The sequence below is a fragment of the Rhinolophus ferrumequinum genome, chromosome 21, assembly GCF_004115265.2.
Source record: "Rhinolophus ferrumequinum isolate MPI-CBG mRhiFer1 chromosome 21, mRhiFer1_v1.p, whole genome shotgun sequence".
NCBI classification, from domain to species: domain Eukaryota; kingdom Metazoa; phylum Chordata; class Mammalia; order Chiroptera; family Rhinolophidae; genus Rhinolophus; species Rhinolophus ferrumequinum.
The window spans coordinates 7,541,327-7,566,444 of NC_046304.1; the positions used below are offsets into that span (position 1 = coordinate 7,541,327).

At 38.6% G+C, this 25,118-nt stretch overlaps 1 protein-coding gene across 3 annotated transcripts in view; it reads right to left on the reverse strand.

Moving 5' to 3' along the window:
• Nucleotides 1–25,118, reverse strand: part of MAP2K4 (mitogen-activated protein kinase kinase 4) — a 115,326-nt gene that overhangs the window by 29,228 nt on the left and 60,980 nt on the right. For all 3 annotated transcript variants that reach the window (XM_033090640.1, XM_033090639.1, XM_033090641.1), the window contains 2 exons: nt 19,072–19,246; nt 6,066–6,185 (listed from right to left, as the gene is read on the reverse strand). In XM_033090640.1, coding sequence (XP_032946531.1) covers nt 6,066–6,185; nt 19,072–19,246 — 295 coding nt within the window. The remainder of the gene's footprint in view (nt 1–6,065; nt 6,186–19,071; nt 19,247–25,118) is intronic.

Consider the following 25,118-nt stretch of genomic DNA (forward strand, 5'->3'; position numbering starts at 1 on the left):
ATATGATATGACATGACATGACATAATATAAGACCAGGTCTTATATTAATTTTTGCTCCAAAAGACGCATTAGAGCTGATTGTCCGGCTAGGTCTTATTTTCGGTGAAACACGGTACAAGCTGATCCTAAAACTTATATAGAAAAGTAGAGCCAAGAATAACACACAATTTTAAAGAAGGAAGATTCATCTACTAGACAAAGACTTTATAAAGCTATCACAGTAAAAGATGGCGGTATTGATGGTGTGGGATAAATATACCAACGGAACCGATTCAGAGGCCCAGACACATACGGAAATTTGGTGTATGATAGATGCAGCAAAGCAAATGGTGAAAAAAGGATGGCATACTCAATGAATGCCACCAAGACCAGAGGCCTTCCATACAACAAAAAGTTAAATTAGATTACTCCAGCAAATCATTCACAAATAAAAATACAAAAACTCCCAAATTCATTTTTTGAAAAGCAAAAGTTTAGAACTTTTTATAAAAGCTCTTCCTGACTTCAGGGTAGGAAAAAATTTCTTCCCAAAAACATACATGAAAAAAATAAATCACAAACGATAAGATCTGTTAACTCCATTATAATGAATATTTCTGTATGATAAAGGACACCATACCAAAAGTTCAAAAATAACATAAAAACATATATTTGGGTGTAAAGAAACAAAGGATTAGTATCCTGCATAATAAAGGATATACTAAATTAATTAGGAAAAGACAAAACATAATAGAATAATGGCAAAGGTATATGAATAGGCAATTCACAGAAAAGAAAACCTGACACACAAGTAAAAAATTCTGTACCTCACCAGTAATTAGGGAAATGTAACTTTAAAAGTGAGATATCACTTCAACCCCTCCTGAGAGCCAAAAATGAAACATTTAATAATCCTAAATGATAGCAATGAGATCAGTGACAATAAATGCATATGGCACTCAAAATACACATACACACACCCAACACACACACACACCCCTTTGTTATATACAATGTACCCAACTAAAACTACATTTCCCAGTCTGCCATGTAGAGAAGGGAAGCCAATGAGATGTCAACAGTCAGTTGGTTGATGATTCCAAGACAGCCCTTTTAATTCTCTCCTCTTCTCTTACTTTGTGGGGACATGGTAGCTGAACTCTATGAGCCAACTTGGACCATGAGGCAACCTTAACAATGGAAACCACAAACTAAGTAAGCCACTAACAGTCTCCATTACTGACGCCTGAAATACAATTTCTGATATAGAAATTCTCATTCTTACTGGTAGGAATACAAGGTGTGATCAAACAATATGGTAAATGTTTAAATTTAAAAAAATGTATTACAGTAAAAGACACATTGCCACTAATCCCCCTCAAAATACTCCTCCTCGCTTTGAACACAGTTGTCCCACTGTTTTTGTACTTTCTGAAGCAGTTCTGGAAGTCCTCTTTCATGAGTGTCTTTAGTTGCGCTGTCGTGGCTGCCTCAATGTCCTGAATTGATTCAAAATGTTTACCTTTCATGGTCATTTTGACTTTGGGGAGTAGCCAGAAGTCGCCTGGTGCCAGATCTGGTGAATAAGGTGGATGAGGATACACTGTAATGTTTTATTTGACAGAAATCCCCATATACCAGAAGCTATGTGTGATACAGAGCGTTGTCATGATGGAGGATGATTTATGGCACTTAAAACACACCTTCTCTCAACCATAGCTCACACCCGACTGACTGCACCGAACAAGCTGAAACTTGTCACACTGTTACTAAGGTTCAACGTGCCGCTGCCTGTATTGAAGATCCCTGTCTTTCCGTTGGATGGCACTCGGCAGCAGCATTCACCGTATTTTGTGATCACAACAAAAGGCTCCATGTCACAAATCACTTCTGGTACAGCAATTTCTGTCAAATAAAAACATTACGGTGTGTCCTCATCCACCTCATTCACTGGATCTGGCACCGTGAGACTTCTGGCTCTTCCCCAAAGTCAAAATGATTCAGAACCTCGAGGCAGCCATGACAGCGCAACTAATGACACTGAGGAAAGAGGACTTCCAGAACTGCTTCAGAAAGTGGCAAGAACCATGGGATAAGTGTGTTCGGAGCCAAGGGGAGTATCTTGAGGGGGATTAATGGCAATGTGTCTTTTACTGCAATAAAAAAAAATTTTTTAATTTAAACATTCACCGTAGCTTTTGATCACACCTCGTATAAATTAGTATAACCACTGTGGAGAAAAATATGACATTGTCCTATGCCATTTTATATAAGGAACTTATGCAGCTGAGGATGTGGGTATCGGCAGGGGTCCTGGAAGCAATCCCCTCCAGATACTGAGGGACAGCTGTAATTAAGTTTTGGGGGAGTCAAAAGTTGTATGTGGATTTTTGCCTGCACAGGGGTCAGCGCCACTGACCCCTGTGTTGTTCAAGAGTCAACTGCACTGTGAGAACGAGTTTGGCCATTTTTTGAAAAGTTAAACATACACCTACCATATGATCCAGCCACTCCACTCCCAGGTGTGTACCCAAGGGAAATGAAAGCATGTGTCCACTCAGAGTCGTACAGCAATGCTCATAGCGGCTTTATATGTAATAGGTAGAAACTGGAAACAACCCAAATGCCCATCAGCAGGTGAACGGGTAAACAAACTGTGCTATGTCCACACGATGAAATACTACTAACACTGCTCAGCTATCACAAGGAACACAGTAGTGATACATGCCACAACATGAATTGCAAAACAAGTATGCTGAGTAACAGAGTATTTTAAAAAAGGGTTATACACTGTATGATTCCATTTACATAACTTTCTGGAAAATGCAAACAGTGGCAGACAGCCAGTCGGTGGCTGCCTGAGGATGGCAATAGCAGGGAGGACGTGCGTGTTACCCACGGGGCACGAGGGAGCTTCTGAGTGACAGAGACGTTCCTTCTCCTGATTACGGTGATCATTCTACAGGCTCTACATTTGTTCAAACATATCACACTGTATACTTTAAATATGTGCAGTTTGTTATGTGCCAACGTTGCCTCCATAAAGCTGTATTTAAAACTTGCAAGGGTGAAGAAGAAAAGGGAAAGAAGAACGTGAGTTGAAGGAGGGATAGAAAGGGAGGAGATGATTATTGCAGCTCTTGCCACTGCCTTTTATATAACCTGTAATCGCAAGTTACTCAGAACAGTATTGCCTACACTAGAATTTCTCCAGCCTCAAGATATTTGAAATAAGGGCTTCCTTGCTATTAAATTATGAAAATTTACATGTTAAAAGACATTTGTAAGTGATTCTAGGTTTCAGTATTGATAAGATAAATGGTAGGTAAAGGACTTTAAATAAGCTATAGGCTAAAAGTTACTTTTATTTTTCAATACTACCTAACTCTTTTTTTTCCCTGTCTAGAAAGTCTGAAAATGAAGTTAGAAACCTGTGCACTTAGGTGTCTAAATAACTTATCTAGGTCAAATCCAAGTTGTACTTTGGGAGTTTTGAATTTAGGTCCATCCTAGAAAGAAGTATATGTAGTTGGAGACAATGGTAACAAATTAGTTCCCAACTTCAACATTAAATAATATTTATTCACTACTCTGAATAAAGTTATAGAACTCAAAATTACTCATCGGCAAGATTAATCTCGACACAGTTTCTGCAAGAAGGAAAATAACATCTCACGAGCCCCTTGATTGATGACTGACTGACCAGACCAAAACCTGATGTCTTGTGGTCATATAAATTATGTGAAATGAAATACTCTGGAGGGTTTCTCTCGGTGACAGGAATTAAAAGCATTTGTCTCTCTCATAGTGGTGGTTAAGGTAAAAAGTCCTGACTGTGCACATTCACTTCCATTCTTTCCTATCATAAACCCAGAATTCTGTGTCTATTATTGGAACCAAAGGTCATGTCATGAAAAAAAAATCATTTTTTTTAACTAATCAATCTTGAAAGAAAAATGGTTCTTTAAACTCTTTACTGTTTAATATTTTTAACCTATGAACTTTAGGAAACACTTTGACTATGCACTCTTTAAAGGTGAACTTTCTGCTTCTAAAACTTCATTTTTTATTATTCAGAAAGTTCCTATTATTTCTTCCATTCTAAGATTTGGTGGGGAGGTTCAAGTTCATTCTGTCTAAGCATTTTGTGATTTATACAACTTAACTGTACCATTCTTAAGCTTGCATCTTATACTCAAAAAAATCATAATGTTTAAAAAATAGATTATATTTTATATAAAAGAATACTATTCAGATACTATTCCAAGCTTCTGTTTTGTTTCTAGTAACTTTTCAATCATAAGTATCACTTACTTTGCCTTCTTTTCATAAAATCAGACTTCCATGCTATCTAGCTCGGGGCTGTTTTTTTAAAGGTTGCGTAAATGAATGATTAAATCAATGAACATGAGAAATAAATTGGCGCATTCAAGCACTATGGAGATTAAACAGAGTTAAGACGAAGCCAGTGGGAATCTATAATGATAGTGAATACAGCACTGGAAAAGCTGACTGTGGAATCGAATTAGGAGAGAAAATCTAGTCCAATCCCTAAATTGCAGAACTATTGTTCTGTATAGGATTGGAAGAGTAAAGTAGCCAGAAGATTGAAGGGTTATGAAGAATAAATTCATGGTTTGGGGGAATAGAGGGAAGAAGAGATGGCAAGGTTCTTGTGCAACATGAAGAAAGTTGCAGCTTCATGATCTTACTAAAGGAATAACATTATGCATTACTTAGGTCCAGGATACAGTTATGTACCTGAATACATGACTGTATATGGATACAACGTAATACTGATGTGAAATGGTGACGCAAGTGAACAAAATTCAATGTATCTGGCCATAAAAATGAATATTCAAGTCATAAAAAGGACAAAAGTAAACAGAAACTACGTGAGTCTAAAATTAACAGTGGTTAAACGGGCTCTATCATGAAATAGAAAGCTTCTAGTTACTAGTTACCTATTAAGAACACAGATAAATACATAAATAAAAATTCCAGGATTCAGTGGAGAATTAAATGACTAACCTCTAAGGTCTTCTCCAATAATAAGGTTTCATACATTTCTTCTGTTCAGTGTTACATTCAGTCCTATCTTACAACATAGCATATTTCAAGTTTCAACAACTACAACCAAAACCCCAGCGCTACATACACTATGTGACCCAGTCCCAAATGGAGAGAGGTGTGGGAGGGGCTTTTTCTTACCAGCTCCTAACAACCCCACCAGCTCATCCTAATATTTTCCAAATGAGAACGGGGTTTTTTGAGAGTACTTAAAATGCTTAGGAGTTCAGTTCAAGTCCTAATCACCTAACTACCACAAGTGTATGACGAATGTCCAGGACACCATAAAGTATTTGGCTCATTTATGGCCCCAGCGTTACTCCTTGGCCCTAGCTTACTTCTCGGCAGTAGGTAGTGGGATGACTGGAAATGAGGAAGTGGGTTACAGTTGGAGACAGAAGTGATACCCACATCAGGATAGAGAACAACCAAAGGCCAAAAGAAGAAACAAGACTATGAGACCAAGGAATTAGAATTGTAGTTTCTGTATAAACATTTGGGTAACAGAACTAGATAAAATTCTACTATACTTGTTCATTTCCATGTCTGGTGGCTTTATGGAAGACTGTTAGTGGGTATGAATAAATGCTTACATTAAATGTAGACACATTTGATAACAGAAATGAATAAAAGTTTTAACAAAGTGGGTGGGGTGCACTGAAGGAGCTCAAGGCTAAAAGAGACAGATCTAAACCTACAGCAAAAAGGCTAACATTCAGAAGTCAGCTGATTTGTCAGGTACTTAACGAACAGAAAACATTTATAAATGAAGGAAATAAGGGATTCACAAATGACAACCATAAAAAAAAAAGTATTAGAGTCACCCTTAACCAAAGGAACAATGAGTGGTAGAAATTAATGTAAAGATTATCATGGCTATATACTAAAATTGAGAAATTAATTTACTCCTGATGTATGGCAATTAACTGAAGATCAAAATCTAATCCTGCCATCCTCTTATTTATTCCAAGTAGATATTCATCCCTCAGCTAAAACCCGAATAATTTATTCCTACCTCTCTGAAGAGTGCACCATAAAACTGAACAATGTACGGGCAATCACTACTCCGCATTACTACATCCAAATCCATAAGAAGTTGTTTTTGTTCTTTTTCATCCACAGTTGACCGAATTCTCTGGAAAAGAATGACAAAAGATGTCATAAAAACATAAAACAACTTTAGAAACCTGAGAAAAACCGCTACCACACAAGACTGAAAATTTTGAAGCAAACTTCTCAAGTACCAACCAGACATAAAAATTATCATCTTCCTTATACTTTACAAGAACAATTTTTATCACAGAAAAACATAATAGCACTTAGGAATTTTTATTTTTAACAAAACAGCACTTCGTAATTCTTTAAAGGCCACCGAGCTTTTTAACCATAAGCATTCACTGTTGACATTGGAAGTTACGCAACGAAGTTCTTGAGTGGTGAAAGCCCACATGCAAATACAAAGAAAATCATAATGAGCTATACTTGAAACAGTTTTCATGTAAATAATCAAAGGTAGCTTCACATATACGTCTCATCACCATTTCAGAATTCAACGGCCCTCTTCACCCCCTGGCATACTGATCAGAGATAGAACGCATTCGGAACAGGTAAAAGTGAGAACTAGCGTAGGAGAAGCACACAGACTATATCCCATGTCTCCCAAACCCTAGGCTGGAATTCTCCCCCTTCAGCACACTCTGTATGGTAAAAAACAAAAAGTTCTAGTTGACTCCAACCCATGCATGCGTCAGAATGCAGGGCAGCATGTTGATGAAAACCTAAAAATGAGGAAATCAGAGGGCTGTTTGTCTATTCCTAAACTGAAGAGGCCTCCTCTGCACACTGCAGACCTGGAATAGACCCCTAACCCACCTGTATAACTTCTCTGCACAATTCTAAAAGACTGCCACAAAAGATTAGTACTCCCACCTCCTGCCCAGGAACTGTACAGACATGGAGACGGTCAGAGGGACAGTTCCCACTGCACTAGACAGACAGGACAGAGTCAAGTTCAGAAATTGTAAAACATTAATCATGAAGTTATGCACATGAAGTTGTAGTGTAACATCAAGGCATGCAGGCAACTTCTGTTTTCATAAAAAAGTTTTGCAAAGTCACACCGTGCCACTGTATACAATACATAGCACATACTTACAAGGCAAGTTAGTACCAAAAAATACAAAAGGTGGCATTTTGTCTTCCAAAGACTTCAAGGTATCTGTCCTCAATGTTCTTGAAAGGGATGAAAGCAGTCAATTATAGTCTTGAGCCCATTTTACAGAAGAGAAGCCAGAGGCACAGAGTTACAAAAGACGTATTACACGTCACACGACAATAAGCAGTTGGATAAGGAATAGAAGCAGATTCGCTCATTTTTATTTTCCACACTAAATGAGGAATTCCGTATATTCCAAATACAAATTTAATTTTGCTACTTAAAATGTTTATATAGCCTACAGCTACAGTACTTCAAACAAAATATATGAACTGGCATTTAACTTATGTCCACTAATTATTTATAACATTTACATTGAATATTACTTCCCAGATAAACAAGAAGAAAAATAACAATGAAAAATAAAAACAAGATTGAGACCAGAACTTTTAAATTTAAGAAAATTTTCCTTCTCTATCTCCTTTCTATATTTTCATAGTTTAGGGATTAATAATCTTGCTTTTAAATGAACATCAGCATGTTTGATCAAAAATGGTATTTTTAAAAAGTCAAAATAGCCCAGAGATATAATTTGTATTTCTTCAAAATATAACATTGATAACTTTTGTAAAAATTTTATTACATTTATTCCTGTTTTTAAAATATAACTTTAAAAGTGTAGCTGTGAAAATACTAATTTGGGAGACAATTATTTTTTAAGACTGAATAATTCCATATATCTAAATTCAAAAAACAAAGACCTGGTAATTAGAGACAAACAGGGATGAAAAAGCAAATGACCCTCTGATTGGGGAAGATTTCCACCTACTAAAGAATTCTCACTATTAAAAGATTTAAAAACATTTTTTGTTCTATTTTTACTCGTATGGATATATTGGCAAGTGTAAATATACAAGCACGCACACTTACAAAACACTATTTTAAAAGATGCCCTCTTTGCTAGTTTATTTTTCCTTTCCCTAAACTGGTTATATGGCTTTCTAAATTTAACATTTGTACAAATGTTTATATTTTCAACTATTGGAAAGCATATTATAGTCAAAATCTCAATAGTTATCAATTCCTGACTCTTAATTTCTAAAAACACTGCTGTAGCTACAGAAAGGATACATGTTATGACAGGGACTGGAGGCCTATCTGAAGTCCCAACACCTGATTAATATCTAACACTCAATCCCTAACACGATTATTATTAATTAGAATATAGAGAGAATTCCTGGCACAGCTCTAACCTTTGAGATCATCAGCATGGCAGGGAAATCTATTCATCTATAAATCACTGTTTAATGCCTCCACTAGTACAAAATAGAACATGGGGCTCCTGAAGGGCCTAACGTGAAATTGATTCTGCCCCTGGATGCTTGTCAACAGATGACAACACCTCCTCACGCTCTCTGAACATCTTATCTGAGTGACAGGCAGTAGGTAGAGGTTTAGAGTTGTATTGCAACATTTGATGTGAGCACTTACTAAAATAAACCAATTCAAAAGGCCTGAAAGACTCAAAAATGAGATTAACTACAAACACACCTACAACAGCAGTAGCTTCAAATTGATATTAATTCAATAATTCAATTCATGATTAAGTTGGAGAATACTTGATGATAATCACTGATTCAAATCAGAGAATACTTAGTAACAAATGTCACTACCAGGAAAGTTTTTCTAATGGAACATCAAAACAATATATGTAGAAAAGATTTCTACCATTTGAAACAAAGACAGCCAGGATTCTCTAATGTTAAGGGAGCATAATCATTTAAAATGGAACACATCGATGAGAATAAACTTCCCTGCCCTTTATAAAGCTGTCCTTAGTTGAAGGAACTGGAAAATGGAAGTGCAAAGGTAAAGCTGATTGTGCTACTTAAAATTCTCTTATTGGAATATGAAATGTATTGATAAATGCCTTCAATCACAGGAAATTTTCATTTATTTATGTCATAAATTTAAAAGATAAGGCTGATGTTTATTTGACCTCAGCAAACTTTTTTCTTTTCCTCATAAACAGTGGGGATGAAAAGCCCACGCAAGACCACAAAACATTTAAGAAAATCATCTCAAGGACTTTAACTTTTTAAAGAAGTTTCCTTTTCACCCAAATGTCAGAACTCATTAAAATCACTCTTGTTTCCTCTTATGGGGATATTGAGCTCTTTTACTTGTCAGTATTTTATTAACCTAAGTAATTACATACAAGCTCTTGGGACAAACTAAACTATACTCTTTGAAAATCAATCCACGTCACTTTGCCAATAATGAAGTATTTTCAAATTATTGTAAATTTTACTTCTCTTGGAATATACTGTAGAGAAAACACTTAAAATCAAAACAAGGATTACTACCCTACAAATATAAGTAGTTTCCATAGGGAAGAAATTTATACACTTGAAGCATAAAAAGGTTTTCTTAATTATTGTCCAAATCTGTATTCAAGGTTGTTTTATACTCCTAATTAAGTTTGAAAAGCAGATAAACGACAATAAAAACAGCATGTAGCTCCAGGTCAGCCAAAATGACTTCAAATAAGAGTCACTTAGAGACACAGGGAAAAGGATAAATTAAATTCCCAGTTCTCATTGGTTTTATGACTATTAGTGTTATACATGGTTCTTGTCCAATTAAAAACAATTCCAAAGAGCTTCCCTTTTCTAAAACAGCCAATCCAACTCATGCCATTGGCTAGAGCAGCCACAAAATCAGTTACTTAGGAATTGCACATGCCTTAAGCTGCAGTGAGAAAGTTAACAAGCACCATAGGACACGCTTAAAAATTTACGTTAGAAATTGTCCTCTCCTACCTCGTGCACAAAACACAGCACTTTGAAAATAGTCCCCATCATATAGGAACACCAAGAAGTTTTTGAAAGCTTGTTTCCCTTCTTTCCGTGCAACGCGACACCTAGAAGTCAGTGGTAAATTTAAATGCTGGTAGCTTGTATTTGGCCTTATTTGGAGTACCCCAATTTTTAACAACTTAAATATAAAGTATAAGTACTCCTTTACTAATGTTGACTAACGTGCTTGCTTCAGCAGCACATACACTGAAAGAACTGACACTGACCAACTATTTAACTGGGGCGTAGGTCTGGCTGTCCTCTGACTTTACTCTTGGGTCTTCACACTGACAAGATTCTCCTGCCTTATCCCCAAACCCTGCCAACCTGACTTCCCAACACACAATTTGTTGGTACTCATGAGGAATGAATGGCTAAGGACAAAACTAACGTCACGAAGTATAAAGAACCTTCGAGTAGATTAAGACACGTGGTTATAATGGAAAAGGATTGGGGGGGAACTATGAAAACTAAATTCAGTGAAGGATTGGGGGTGGGAAGGGCAGAGAGAGAAGCAAAGAGCATAGGTGGAAATAGGCAGTAGCCAGTTTGACAGAAACTGATCTGACCTCTTCTTTCTGAGATATTCGCACTGCATTCGTGTCATTTTTGTTTGTTTGTTTCTCTTCCTCCCCTAAATTTATTTTTAGGGGTCAGGAGACATAATGAGAGGGAGAAAAGGAAAGAGTATAATGATCACCTAGTTGCTATGAGGGGGGAAGGCTAGGATGGCTCAACCGTAGCAAAGAGAAAAGGAAGAAAGGCTGACAACACAATGGCTATGGGAGGAGTTGGAGAGGAAGCAAAGTAAGAAAGGCCCACAGGTAGGGCCACAGAAGCAGGTCACCAAGGAGCATTTCGCCTAGGTGCTAACCAGACAACTACTGGATTGGGTAGTGGTCCCTGCCACTCTGATTCAGTTAACCCTAACATCTCCGTGTCAGAGTTCTCAGATACTTAGTTGTTAGAGGCCAGGCACACACCAAAGCACCCAGACCTCCCTTGAAATGACACCAGTCTGTGTCTGCCTGTGTCCTGATGTGACAACTCCTGACTCACCAACAACCCAGAGTTTTTCTTCCTACCAGCTCAAGCGCTAAGGAAAGGTAAGGCACATGCCAAGCGCCACCTCTTGAACAATATGTGGGCAGAGAAGGCCCTCGGGTCACTTGATCGCATTCCTGCTTCGAGAAGGGGAATAGGTCATCATATACTTGAAAGACTCGGAATAAAGACAGATGGATGACAAGTCATATATGGTGTTAATTAGAAACAGTAGTTCCACAGTGTGTACGGCACATGTTAGTTCCAAGGATTTGAGCATTCCAGGCAAAAAAGATACAAGTCATCTGAAAACATACCAATCAATAATCAAAAACTGCGGAATCCAGGAACCAACTTTAGAAAAGACAAAGAGTTGAAAATAGCAACACAGTCAAACGTACTTACAAAATGTCTATCAATTCTCATACTTCTTTTTTTTGTTTGTTCTTGTTTTGAAATGAAGAAAATACGGGGGGGGGGGGGGGGGGGGGGAATGGAATATGGGGAACAGAAGAAATGGGAAAACTAATGTGGAGCGGCATGACCTCCATCCCTGGCAGATAATGTCTCTAAATTCTCACATGACAAATTCTTGTCAAGTTTCTACAGGGCTCAGCTGAGGGTTCAGAGGGCAGTGTGACAGGTAATAACAGTAAGGTAGGTGACTCATATCCCTGCTGCACGTGTTTATCTTGAGCTGCTTAGAGTAAGTTAGGAGTAAGGTGTGAATATGCAAAAGTGAGGTCCCTGATCAGGATCATGGACACAACGAAACTCAGCAAGGTGATGGATTCAATCAATAACTGTGGAGGAAAACAGTGTATGACTTTAAAGATTATTCTAGGCATTGATTAAAACAATTTGACAAGGAATAAAATACTGCAAGCGATTAGTATTTTGGCCATTAGCAATGCAGTGTTATTTTCAATTTACCACCAACCCAAATCAGAACACCAGGAGGTATTTACTCTTTAGCAAAGCTGTGTGGGATCTGCTATCACTTGCAAGTCACTAAAACTCCTACCTCAATGATTGTGGCTCAATCTTCTACGTAAGCACCTATCATCATCGAAGGTTACCAAAAGTATTTACATCCCCATATTTCAAGTAAGTAATTGCCAAATGTCTTGTTAAAATGATATGATGCCAGAACAACCACTCACAAGACAAGAATGAAATCAAAAGCTCCCTGTGTTGACCTTGTGTATCAAGTGGAAACTGATAAATAGCACCCATGTGGAAATCCTAGAACTGGCATATGAGCAAACGGATCACATGGGATCTTAGGTGGAACTCCTCTCTATGGAAAATAAAAAGTGATACAGTGAACGTTTCATTTAAAATCAAAAGATGAAAAGGATAAGGATTATTTTCATTTATATAGCTATAATACTTTGAAAATGTGTCCAGCTCCCGGGATATAAAAACACCAATACGGCTCTGCCATAAACACACCCTCGTTCATTAAGCATTCCTTGCTCAAGACCCCTCCTAAGGTTAGCGTCTATGAATAAACCCGCAGGGGAGTCCATCGCCCGCCTTCAGCGGGTGACTTCAGATCAATGTAAATCAGTCATGTAGGGGATAGAAGAGCAAGGGTTACACTCACATCCCCCATGGCTCCGGGCCAACATTCTGATCCTTACAGACTGCTTTCCCAGAAGAAATGTCCAGAATTTAGTTCTCATATAGAGTTGGAAAGCCCCATCATTGTGCTGTCACCTTCCTCTGGGGGACAGGGAACCTTAGGCATTTTTACTTCCCTAATTTCAAAGCAAAGATTCTATATCCCACAGATGCAGCAAGACTCTTCTCCCTGCTGCACAGGTTCATCCTAGAGTCTTCTAAATAGATCACGAACCAAAGTGCCCACGATGTCTCACAGGGCCGTCACTAATGAGGCCCAACCGACGGCAACATCGGCCAAAACAAACAGAAAAACAAGCAGAGTATTTGGAATGCTGATCCAAGATGCAAAGTCGGTCTTCATATCAAAGAGTAACCATCTCTGTAAAATCAATTGTTTTAAATTGTAACAACACAAGCTTTTACTAAGGCGGGAAGAAAGGATACTAATTCTTAATTGCCAAATCATCTAAGTTTTCAGAATCGATTTAGTGAACCCTCAATTGTACTTCAGTGAAATTAATTAATGGTAGTACCTCCCATTCTTCAGAGGATACTGAGGCCCAATTCATTCCTTTTACATATCTTCTACTCATCATCAGATGGAGATCAGTTCCAAAAATATATGCACTATTACATCATGGGAAGAGCTGCCCCGAGGACAAAGTTAATGGGACAAACTTGATAAATCTGATAAGGGTGGTATCATCTTCTCCCGCTTTATTACATCATCCCCCTGAAAAGGGCACGATGTTAATCTTCACATTAAAATTTTTAAGGGCCTACAGATCATAAATGACAGATCATGACTTCAGTACCCACGACAATAAAGTGAGGTAAGAGGAGAAATCTGATGTATAACCAATTTCAGAGGCAAGCCCATAATACAACAAAGAATGACAGAAAATGTGCAGAAGGTATATCAAATATTAATTCACATGACCCTCATTGAGAGTGAGGTGTGGTAAGATAGGTTTTCCTCCGAATAACTAAATAAGCTGGGATATGGTCCTATATCACAATTCAGTCAGATTAACCAAGTGACAGGTATCCAGAATGTTCAGAAACACGTAAGAGTTGACTAAAGTTCACCTACAGCAATCATTTCCAACCTGTCCCACTTGCACCCCAAAGGTCTCCTCAGAGCTCACACCCCAAGGACTTCTAACATGGGTAGGTAGTGTTCCCGCCTCCTATTCCTTACATAGACCAGAATCGTACTGATTTTGTCTATTTTGTTTATTGGGGTATATACACAATTCTGTTAACTAAATGAACCCACACTCTGAAAACCACTACCCTCTTTCCCCGAAAATAAGACCTAGCCGGACCATCAGCTCTAACGCGTCTTTTGGAGCAAAAATTAATGTAAGACCCGGTCTTATATTACATTATATTATAAAAGACCCGGTCTTATATTATAGTAAAATAAGACCGGGTCTTATATTCATTTTTGCTCCAAAAGACGCATTAGAGCTGATGGCCCGGCTAGGTCTTATTTCAGGGAAACACGGTAGGAGCAACAGCGAAAGAAACATGTATATTAGGCATTCTGACCCAACCACACAGGGACCTGAGTTCAAAACCAAGGCCGTCTGCCGGGCAGCCCCTGTCACACCACTCCTGGAAGTGACCCGCCTAACACTTTTCACTTGCAACACTACACTATTTAAGAAACATTATAAAGCATAAAATAATATACGGTCCAATCAATTGTGTATTTCTTCATTAAGCCACATGACCTAGCCAATCAAATGAGAACAAAGACACTGGAATTCAGTCTGAATTTAAAACAACATCGCCACGACTTCTGCATCCCACCAGCGATCTGGATAATCAAAGCTTTTGAAACTCCGCAGAACTGCCTAACAAAGCACTCTGTACCATCAGAAAGAAACTTTCCCAATATCATTCTAGTGCTTTCAGAACAGTGTGCAAGACCAATGTTTAAAAACTAAACTGAACCTCCTCCAGTAATGCTCACAGTCTCACCGAAATTACTCTCTGATGAAGCTTCTGTCAGAAATGGCAAGGTCCCCGCGGTGGCAGGGCACACGAGCAGCCCACACATGCAGAGCCCTGCCTTCCCAGAGGGGTAGTACCATCTGCAGAAGGAGGCCTCCCTAACCAGCAGGTGAAACCCCACCCTGCTCAGGAACGGCAGAGCTGTGGGAAGCTGACACGGTCAGATAGAGGGCTCTGGTCCTTCTCAGCGGGCCTCAGGGTTGACCTAGGTCTCCATCCCAGGTCAAGGATACTGAGGTCAAGACCCAAATACCAAGGAGAAGCAGGAATGAATAAATGGAGGTCAGGTTACCAGCCCAGGATCAGGACCACTTAAATCAATACAACAGAGGGGTTGAAGAGTAGAGACAAAACATGGAGTGTTGAAGAAATAATACAAGTTAGACAGAACACCAAGACAGAGAAAATACCTGAAACCCTTAAATACAAGGTCACATCACTAATTCATTGTGACCTAAGCACCTAACCTCCAACAGCCCGTCTGTTTTTCCCAGATAACTTCACAAATAGAAGTCTAAAAATTCATTATGATAAACGGTGACAACCTTAACACCTACCCCACCTACCTGTCCAGTATCAGATCCATTCTCCAAGGAGATGACAGCATTATCCCGGCATCAACCCTCCAGATAACAATTCCACTGCCTTCCACCTTTAGCGACAGCAATTTCATTCCCTCACATTCCCTCTCCTTTTTGTTCTTTTCTACTCTCCCCCGTTTTTTCTCCCATAGCCTACAAACAGGAACAGGACATGCATACCTTCAAGAAATCAATCTGGACACGAGTCAGTTAGAAAACAACAAGGAAGCTGGTGGTGTAGCAGCAGGGTCCCTCCGCTGCAGGCAGGGCCAGGTGAGGACACACTGTCGGGTCCTGAAGGCTCAGTCACTCCTCCCTGAGCTGTGGCACTTCGCCTCCTCTCCCTAACTCTTCACTCCTGTGTCCCTGGACTTGCACTGACACCCTGATTCTGATCATCTGTGGGCCTAACTCTGCTGGGTCTTTCTCTCAGATCTGAATTTCTCTAACCCTAGCTCAAAAACCTAATCCTGATTGCTTCTTCAAACGTTTGCTCTGAATCCTGGCTCTTCCCCATCACGACGAACCCTGCCAGAGAGCTAACCAGAGATCCACTTTACTCTTCGAGGACAGGGATTGTGCATGTCTAGTTTTTTTCATTTAGGGGTTATCCCAACATCATGCAAAATGGGGTATTAAATCAATGTTATCTGCAGAGGATGCCGATCAAAGCCTGGAGCACCTAGACAGAGTTGAAGGTTGTCCTTCCTGAGCTTTAAAAGACCCTGTGGTAACAATGGCTTTGCCCTCTGCAGCCTCATGACCCAGTCATTCAGCAGAGTTAGACAAACTAATAGTATTGCCCCCACTCACAGAAGAGTAAGGCCCACTTCCTCGGGGAGATACAATTAAAACAGACGAGTTCAAATTTCCCGTTTCTTTGGTCCTAACAAAGACCAACCTCACGGGCAGCTTGGGGACTGTCCACAGGTCAAAAAATTATTATAAGTACAACTCTTACAATGTTATTATGCCAAATCGGATTTATCATATTGTAACTTATTTTTAGATGAAGTCTTAGAGATCATTTTTTCTGGTAACTAAGAAGTCATCTTTTCAAACATTTCTTATACATGGCAAAATAAATTTGGGAAAGGGCTCCTTCAAAACTGAAAATGAGGAACACTACTAATTTTTTAAAAATCAGGCTAATTCCACAGTTCATTTTTATACCAATACTGCACGTAAATCTTAAGGATAATTTCCAGGATAAAATTACTATCTAATAAGTAATCCCTCTACAGTCCCAAGTGCATATTAAAACGGTAGGACAGTGCTACTTCAAGAGTATTTTGCATTTCACCAACAGCAATGGGAAACTCACAGGAGTGAATCATTGCCTCATAGTTCATTTAAATCTCTAGCCCTAATCTCAGAGCTAAATACAGTGGGTGCTCAGTAATTCACTTTCTTCGTATAAAATATCAAATCTAACTTCTTAATCATATATTGCCTCTATGTATTTCTACTTGCCAATCTGGACTGTGCGCCTAAGTAATGAGGGAACAAACTCACTCAGGTGTGATGAAAAACTAAGCTTTTCCAGAGACCAACAATAAATATATTTTAAAATTTGTAGCAGATGGCATATATCAGTCACCAAATTGGCATCATATTTTAATGTATATTAATGCAAAAACACTCTTCCAGTGTTATATGAAGTCATGGAGTCTAATGGTACCCCATCAATACACTGATTAATACGCCTGCCATACTATAACCCTCCCCACGCTGAACTACCATGCTTGCTCAAGAATTCAAGGTGATAAACAAAGCTGGGTACAGATGTGACTATTAGCAGTCTGTTGGTCTCATGACTGCCTTAGTATACCTAAGAGTTGGGATTTTTTAACAGCATTCCAACAGGGGCTCTCAAAATAAGGTCAGATTACAAATGGCGGACAACAATTTCCTACTTTTCACTCTTAAATTCCTTCGAAACTTGACTAAGCATTATACAGTTTCAAATGTTATCAAATTAAGAAAAAAAAATGTTAACATCAAAATGAACTACCTTCTTTATTTACCTTTAATAAAGTCTATTAAGTATAGCTCAAGTCAATCCAGATTACTAAACAGATCATGATGCTCGTAAACACAGTGAAGCACACATAGCATAGACTGAAAAAAGCAGGACACGACCACTGAAAAGTACTTTCCCTAGTATCAGGGAGGAAAGTTTAGAACTTTAGTTAAATAGGATAGATTTCCTTTAAGACCCAGCCAAGTAAAAGGGGACGTCATGCACAGGTAATAGGGCAATGCAAAATTCATCCAGAAGAGTCTAAATAAGATGGCTTTCCTTTCACTTACACTGCAGTGGCACAAAATAAAAATAGAGAAATCATTTCACATTCCAAGAAAAATATTTTATTTCAACATAAATCCAGAGCAGAGGTCTTAGCCTTTTCATTGTTAGAGGTATACGGTTATATGCAAAATTCAGTATATGTATGCATCTTCCTGAGAAGAAAGTGGATATAGTTCTAATCACATTGTCAAAGAATATCACCAAAAACAAAATTAAGAACCCATGGAGAAAATCACAAATTTTTTTTACCCACCATTAATTTCTCATTTACTTTTACGTGACCCAGCAAAGAAAAACGATCAACAATGAAGGACGCTAAAATAGCAACATTTTGCTCACAATAAACTTCAACACAGGTAGCCTTTTATATTAATATGATACAAATCTACTCCCAAAAATCAAGTAAGAAACTGAGGCTCCTCCTCTCATCAAGCCACTTTGAGAAACTCTCAAAATAGGGGATTAACAGGCTGATGATTAGCTTAGACGGTCTGCAAACCCATTCTCAGTTCTCGCAAACTGGGGCATTATTTACTGCCATAAGAATTTTAAGTTCCATGAGAGTACGGCCAAATCTTGTATTTTTTCTTTTTCTCTTTAAATTGCCTCCCACTCCAATTGTCAATTTTCTTAAAATACCTTACACAGAGCAAATATTCATTAAACATCTGAACAAATTACAATTACATGGGCCCAGTAAGAGTCAGATGGAAACCATCCATTCATTACAGGTACCAACATAAGCCTGCCAGGTACAGTCTATGGGCCAATCTCCATTTCTGGCCATTCTTATTGTTTTATTTTTTTTAATGAACATTTTAAGTGACATGACACGGTAAGGACAGAATGTGACAGCATTATCAGAAGGTATGCATTTTAACACAAGTTTCAAACCAGGGAACAGGGCAGTACTGAGTGCAGATGAAATAAACAAACAGAAGCCGAGCCGGTCAGGACCGAGTAAGGTTGAGGTTAGTGGCAACAGCATGTGCGTGGTTTCCGGGAAACCGTCAGTAAGACTGCTGTTAGCCCTAGCCCCGCACCTTGCCCAACCCAGTGCGCTGCCTCCTCTTCCAGCTCCCGCCTGGCTCAGTGCAGCACTGCCCTGCTCCCAGGGGTGCAGCCGCCCGGCCTGAGCTCACCTTGGCAGTGGAAGGGCCTGAAGTTTAAAACACGTTAATGCATCATGCTGGAAGTGCAGCGAACATGCACACTTCATACACTCGTGTTTCCAGAGCGGTGGAAAACGTGCCACCGACAAGGCAGCCTCTTACAGAACACTCTCAAAGCATTCGGAGACACAATTTTAAAAACACCCACAATTACCACAAAAGTAAGAACAGAACAACAGTGGTATTACTGCACCAAGAAATTGCACCTAATGAATTAAAGAGCCAAAAATAATTACGGGCATCACCTACTTTAACTGCCATTATTTGCCCACTTGGTTTGTGGACCATTTTGTTGACAGAACCATAAGCTCCTCGTCCAATTTCTCCAAGGTCTTTCAAGTCCTCTGCAGTGAAATCCCAGTGTTGTTCAGGGGAGATCTTCAGTTTTCCTGACGATTCAATGCTGTGTGTTCTCAGTCTCTCTCTGTTAAAATATTGGGAAGCAATTTTTCCACATTTTAAATAGGTTTTGACTTTTTTCTTTTAGCTAGCACTGATTAATGTGTTGGAAATTTGTTTTTTCATCATTTACTAAAACAGTCTGACTTCCAGGTTTGGGGAGTTCTTTTGCTTGCATTATCTTGTTGTGTGTTTTTTTTTTTTTTACAAACTTAATTAATAAAGGCTTAAATTTAGGTAATCAATAAACATAGCTTTAATGGGATTTATAAAACAAATTCCCACTTCTTGAAGAAACAAATTCTGCAGCCCAGTTCTCATTTCCAAATATAAGATCTTTATCAAACTCTGCAAACTGCGTTCATTATCAAAAGCAGAATCCCAGGAGCTACAGACCTCACTTCCGAAAAGCTCTTATCCTCCCTTACCCAACATTAACTATCCCAGGTGCTCAGTCAGTACAGCTGGCTGTTCACAAACTTTGCTGCACATTAGAATCACCTGGGGAGATTTTTAAAATCCTGATGCCCAGCTATCACCCCATAGCAATTAAATCAGAATATCTACGGATAGGAGGCAGAAAACAGTATTTTTATAGTCCCTAGGTGACTCTGGCAAAGTTTGGGAACTGGCACCTTTGTGCACTGCCCTCTTCATGTTAATGCCAGGCCCAGGTGGGAAAACAGTTTAGTAAATAGTCAACTGGCTCCAAGAGGAAAACTCATACGCTATTCAAAATCGAAACTTTCAGCCATTGTTCAATAGATAGAGTAATTGGGTGGACAAAATGATTCGTGGACAAAAGTGCTCACTCATTACAGATTTTCATTAAATGAAAACATCATTCCCAAAATTCCAACCTGGAGATCAATATATTAATTTCTAACCATGCTTTGTAAAAACAAAAGCAATCCAATGGAAAAAAATGTAAAATCAATCTTCTCTCTCTCTCTCTCTCACACACACACACACACACACATACACACACACGCACGCGTGCGCGTGCACATGTGACCCCAATGTGTAGGAATGAAGTATATTAAACTAGAGAGCACAACATACATACAGAAAAACATTCCACTGAATAGCATCTACATTTTTCAATTTCATATTAAATGATGGGAATCTCTTTTAAAATCTGATCTGGTGACACAAGCAAGAACAATTTACGTGCTTGGTTATTTATTTTTCTTCTTCCAAAATTTATGAATGTTTCTCAGATTTTTTGTAGTTACTTCAAAAATAGCTACAAATTTTAAATATTTCAAAATATTTAGAATTTTAAAACTGTTCCACCAGAATAACCACATATACTAGTATTAATAATAACCAAGATTTGGTCAAAAAGTACAAACTTCCCAGTTATAAAATAAGTCCTGGGGATGTAATGTACAGCATGGTGACGATAGTTAATAACACTGTATTGTGTATTAGAAAGTTGCCAAGAGAGTAGAACTTAAAATTTCTCATCACACACACACAAATTTGTAACTATATGTGGTGATGGATGTTATAACTAGACTTACTGTGATCATGTCACAATATACACAAATATTCGATCATATGTCATACACATGAAACAAATATAATGCTGCATGTCAATTATACCACAATAAAAATAAATAAAACCTCTTCCCAGTAAAAATAATGATAATAATACTAAATAAACAACCAAGATTCACGGTTATATCTCAAAGATTAATATGCCTTGTCTAAATAACTTAGTGAACTAGCATTCCAAATGCCAGATTCTCAAATCATAACATTAAGTCATAATATAAGCTTTCATTCATACAAGTTCGTTCAGTTTACAAAATACTTTCACCAATATTATTTATACTGTAGCATCTAGAATCACAAGAAACCCAGAAATCAGAGACATAGGTGGCCAGTCAGGTGAAGCCTGAACAGACTTTTTAAGACGGAAATCAGGTCTAGGCAAGTACATAGAGCCTAGTAACTAATTTTCTCAGTAATCTTTTTCATGAAGTAAACAAATTAAGCCAGAAAATACTCTAACATAAAGAAGTTATACTATAATGACTATTGTTCTATGATCATTGGCAAGTAAACACCATCTCTACAGCGTGGTGAAATATACAGTTCCAGACTACTGCTGAGGATAGCTGAAAAAAGGCAATTAAATTTACATGTAAATTAGAGGCAAAAGATGAACAGGAGCTCCATTTTCTCAATTTAGACAGGAAAAGAGTTATGAAAACCACAGAAAAGCATGCTATGGATTGTCACCAAGGCATGCTCATAGAGTCTTCATATTGGGCTGTCAGTCTTTTCAGGGAAACTGAATCAATTTTGCAGCTATTGTTTTCAGAGTTAGTCCAACCATGCTGGCTTCCAAAGGACTGTACAGACACAGCACTCGAGTGTCTAGATGTGGAAGCTGGACCTGAACCTTTACCACTAAACTCGAGGAGTCAATTACTGAGGCAACTGTACCAAGTGGTCAAATAAATACTTGTAGTTTTTCATCTTAAAGCAGATTTTTAAACAACATTTAAGTGTTATTTCTACTAGACAGTACCAGAAATTCTTAATCATTTCATTATTAATTTCTTACCTGAAAAGTTCAACTCGACTCCACAAACCTGTAAGTTATCCCCCAATGCTTTTGCCCTATCAGTAAATAAGTTCTGCCTATGAACATATATTTACTCTTACATTCCTCCTAAAATGTATGTTAAGTACTCTAATATGGGCAATTCTTAACAAAGACATCCCACCATTCACTTTGTTGGGTCCACTCAAGAAACAAATGAGGGGCGGAGGTTCCAAGTTTCAAATTAACCCAAGTCCGAGACAGGCATGCAATCCTGACCCCCTATCAAACCCTCTGCATAAAAAAAAGTCCAGTAGAAAAAAAGTCCACAGAAAAATGAGTAACAGCCTCCTCTGGATTTAGAGATCTTTAATATGAAAACAAGTTGCAGTAGTTTTTGTTGTAATGGGACTTGTAATTAGACTATCAAATAATACACACTCCAGTTTTAAAATCAGCTATACACTTACATCTTTTAAGGCCTACAGATCACAAATCCAGATTAAATAGTATATCTCTTGAATATAGTATTTCAAACAGTATGCATTTTTGGATAGATATTAATATCAGGGAAGCTGTTTAAATATAGACTGATGTAACCATTCAAGTATTTTCTTCTATAAAAAGGTAAGTAGAATTTTAGTGACAATAATGAACTTTGGTGAATTAGACATCAACACAAAGGATTAAAATCTGAAAAAATATCAACCAACCTTATTAACTGATTTGAATCAAATTTGAAAAATCCATTCATGGACATATTGTATCTTACCACCAGATTCACAGATTAATACTATAAATAGACTGCGTGGATGTCCTATGTGGCAATATTTTCATGTTCCTTTTCAAAAGACTGTACTTCCTAGATTTATAAAGGGATGCCATATGAATGACTGGAAAATATCAGAGATTTTAGGGGTTACATCTCCCAATTGTTTAAGGGAACACTCATTTCCCCGAAGCCTCATCTTTCCATGCAGAGGAATATGTTCTCTCACCTGAGCCCTGCCTGATTGATCAGTGAACATGGGAGAAGAAAGTGAACACATAAGTTCAATTCTCTCTTTGAAAGCTAGCCTGCCTACAGAGAGGGATGCTCTGGCTGTCCCTCAGAGAGGCTACCACTCCTGGGTGGGTAAGTAATTATTTGAGGGCAGGGCGAGCTAGCAAACTATCCTGGCCTCAAATGTAGAGCTACACTTCCAAAGTGATCAAGAATAGAATGAACCTTATAATCTCTATCTGTTTGGCTCCTGCATCTCTCTCAGTTGGTTCCAAACACTAATGGAAAAGAGGCTTCTTCATTTTGTACTAGACTTTCATATAACGAAGAGCCATAAATTGTTAAAAGTTTTAACAAGTATTGAATAGTAATAAGCCTAAATGCAATTATGCAATTCCTAGGGTTCAAAGAGAATAAAACAATTTCAATGTGACCTAAGATCTTTCAGGCTCCAAGAGTTTCAGAATTATGTAACAGACCCTGTTACCTAACACCAATTCCCATTATTCCCCTTGTGGAAGTGCACAGAAGTACATAAGGAAATATTTTTGGTGAAACTGAGTTATACCTGTAGCTTGCAAGTGCTACTTTATTCCACTTTTGGAAGAAGTTCACCAAGAGTCTCAAGGGCAACAAGGGATCATGTACAGTCTGTAAATTGGAACATCTGTCCTCAGACAACTTCTAAACTACGTAGGAGGCTTACAGGAGGAAAGATGTGAATAGCAGAAAACACACTCGTTGAGAAGATTGGGGTAAAGGAAAACCAGCAGCAACGTCAAGTTGTATTTACTTGCTGATAAATATTTACGTAGCTTGTTCTCTTTTTTCTTTAGAAAAAACGGTTCCCCGACTTCTCTTTGGGATGTCACTTTCTTGAGAATAGGGGCTGTAGTTTATCAGAAATAGTAATTCCTAAATATCCCTCATCTTTCTTTCCTAATTTCCTATGCACAATTTTATAGAGATTATCCTTAGCTGCCATCAGTGAACACTTCATAGAGTTCCAGCTCCCAGCCCCTGGTTATCAGCCAGGGAAACTTAGCCAAGAGCCCCTGCGGCCATTACTACCAGCTGCCACCCGATACCATTCTCTTCTTCTTAATGGAATCTTTTTTATTTGAGGCAGCAATACACCCAGCTAAAAGGCTACCCTTCCCAACTGCTATGGACTGAACTGTGTCCCCCCCAAAATTCACGTCAAAGCCCTACTCCCCAATGTGACTATTCTGTAGACAGGGCCTAAAGGAGGTAATTAAGGTTAAATGAGGTCATAAGGGTGGAGTCCTGATCTTACAGGAGTGTTACTGAGAGTTGCTCAGACAGGAGAGTCCCCTACCCTCACCTGCACAAAGAAGAGGTCACGTGAGCACACCGCAAGATGGCATCACCTACAAACCACGAAAAGAAACCTCAGAATGAAACCTACCCTGTCAGCACCGTGATCTTTTCAGTCTCCAAAACTGTGAGAAATATATTTCTGTTGTTTAAACCACCCAGTCTGTGGTATTTTGTTACGGCAGCCCCAGCAGACTACGACGCCAACCGTCCTTGCAGTTCGAGGCAGCAATATGAAGGTAGTACTTAAAAGGAGCTGACTCAGCTGGAAGGAAAGTGTCTTACTTTCTCCCCTTTCTCCTTTTTCTTGCCTGATGACCCTCAAGGCCCTTGAGAATGGAAACCATTTACTGAGAATGAAGGAGCAGAAAATTAATGCACTCTGGACTCTGACGCCATCCAGCCACTGCACCAACCCTCAGCTCGCCCATCTCCAGACTGCGTCTCCAGAGAAGAGAGGTAAACTATCTTGTTTAAGCCATGATCTCTTTTTGGCATTGTTGTTTATATGCAAACAAACAAACTTATTTTTAGTTAATACAGCCCCTAACAGTATTTTATTCCCCAGGGATTCTCATAGAAGGAGGTACTAGCCCACACCAAGCACTGACAGTGACGGGAGGGCCGGGGAGGGCAGGAACAGGCAGCAGTTTGGTCATCACGGTGACTGCGGAGGGCTAGGAGCATTTAGTGGCTGAGGGAGAATGCTGCTAAGTGTCTTGAAATCCACAGACCAGTTCCAGACAACAGGCCAAATCCACTTCCTTGAATAAAATCCTTTCGATTTCTTAGAGCCTATCTAAACCCCATACCTAATAATTATTGGTTCCCAGAGACCAGCAGTTCCATACTCTAGCGAAAAGAGAGAGAGGAAGAAGAGGAAGAAGGGAAAAGGGGGAGGGGAGAGGGAGGGGAAGAAAAACTGACACAGATGCTATGGGCATCCCCAAATGTTAAATGTGTTCATAAATGCAACTTTTGTAAAACATGCAAGATTAT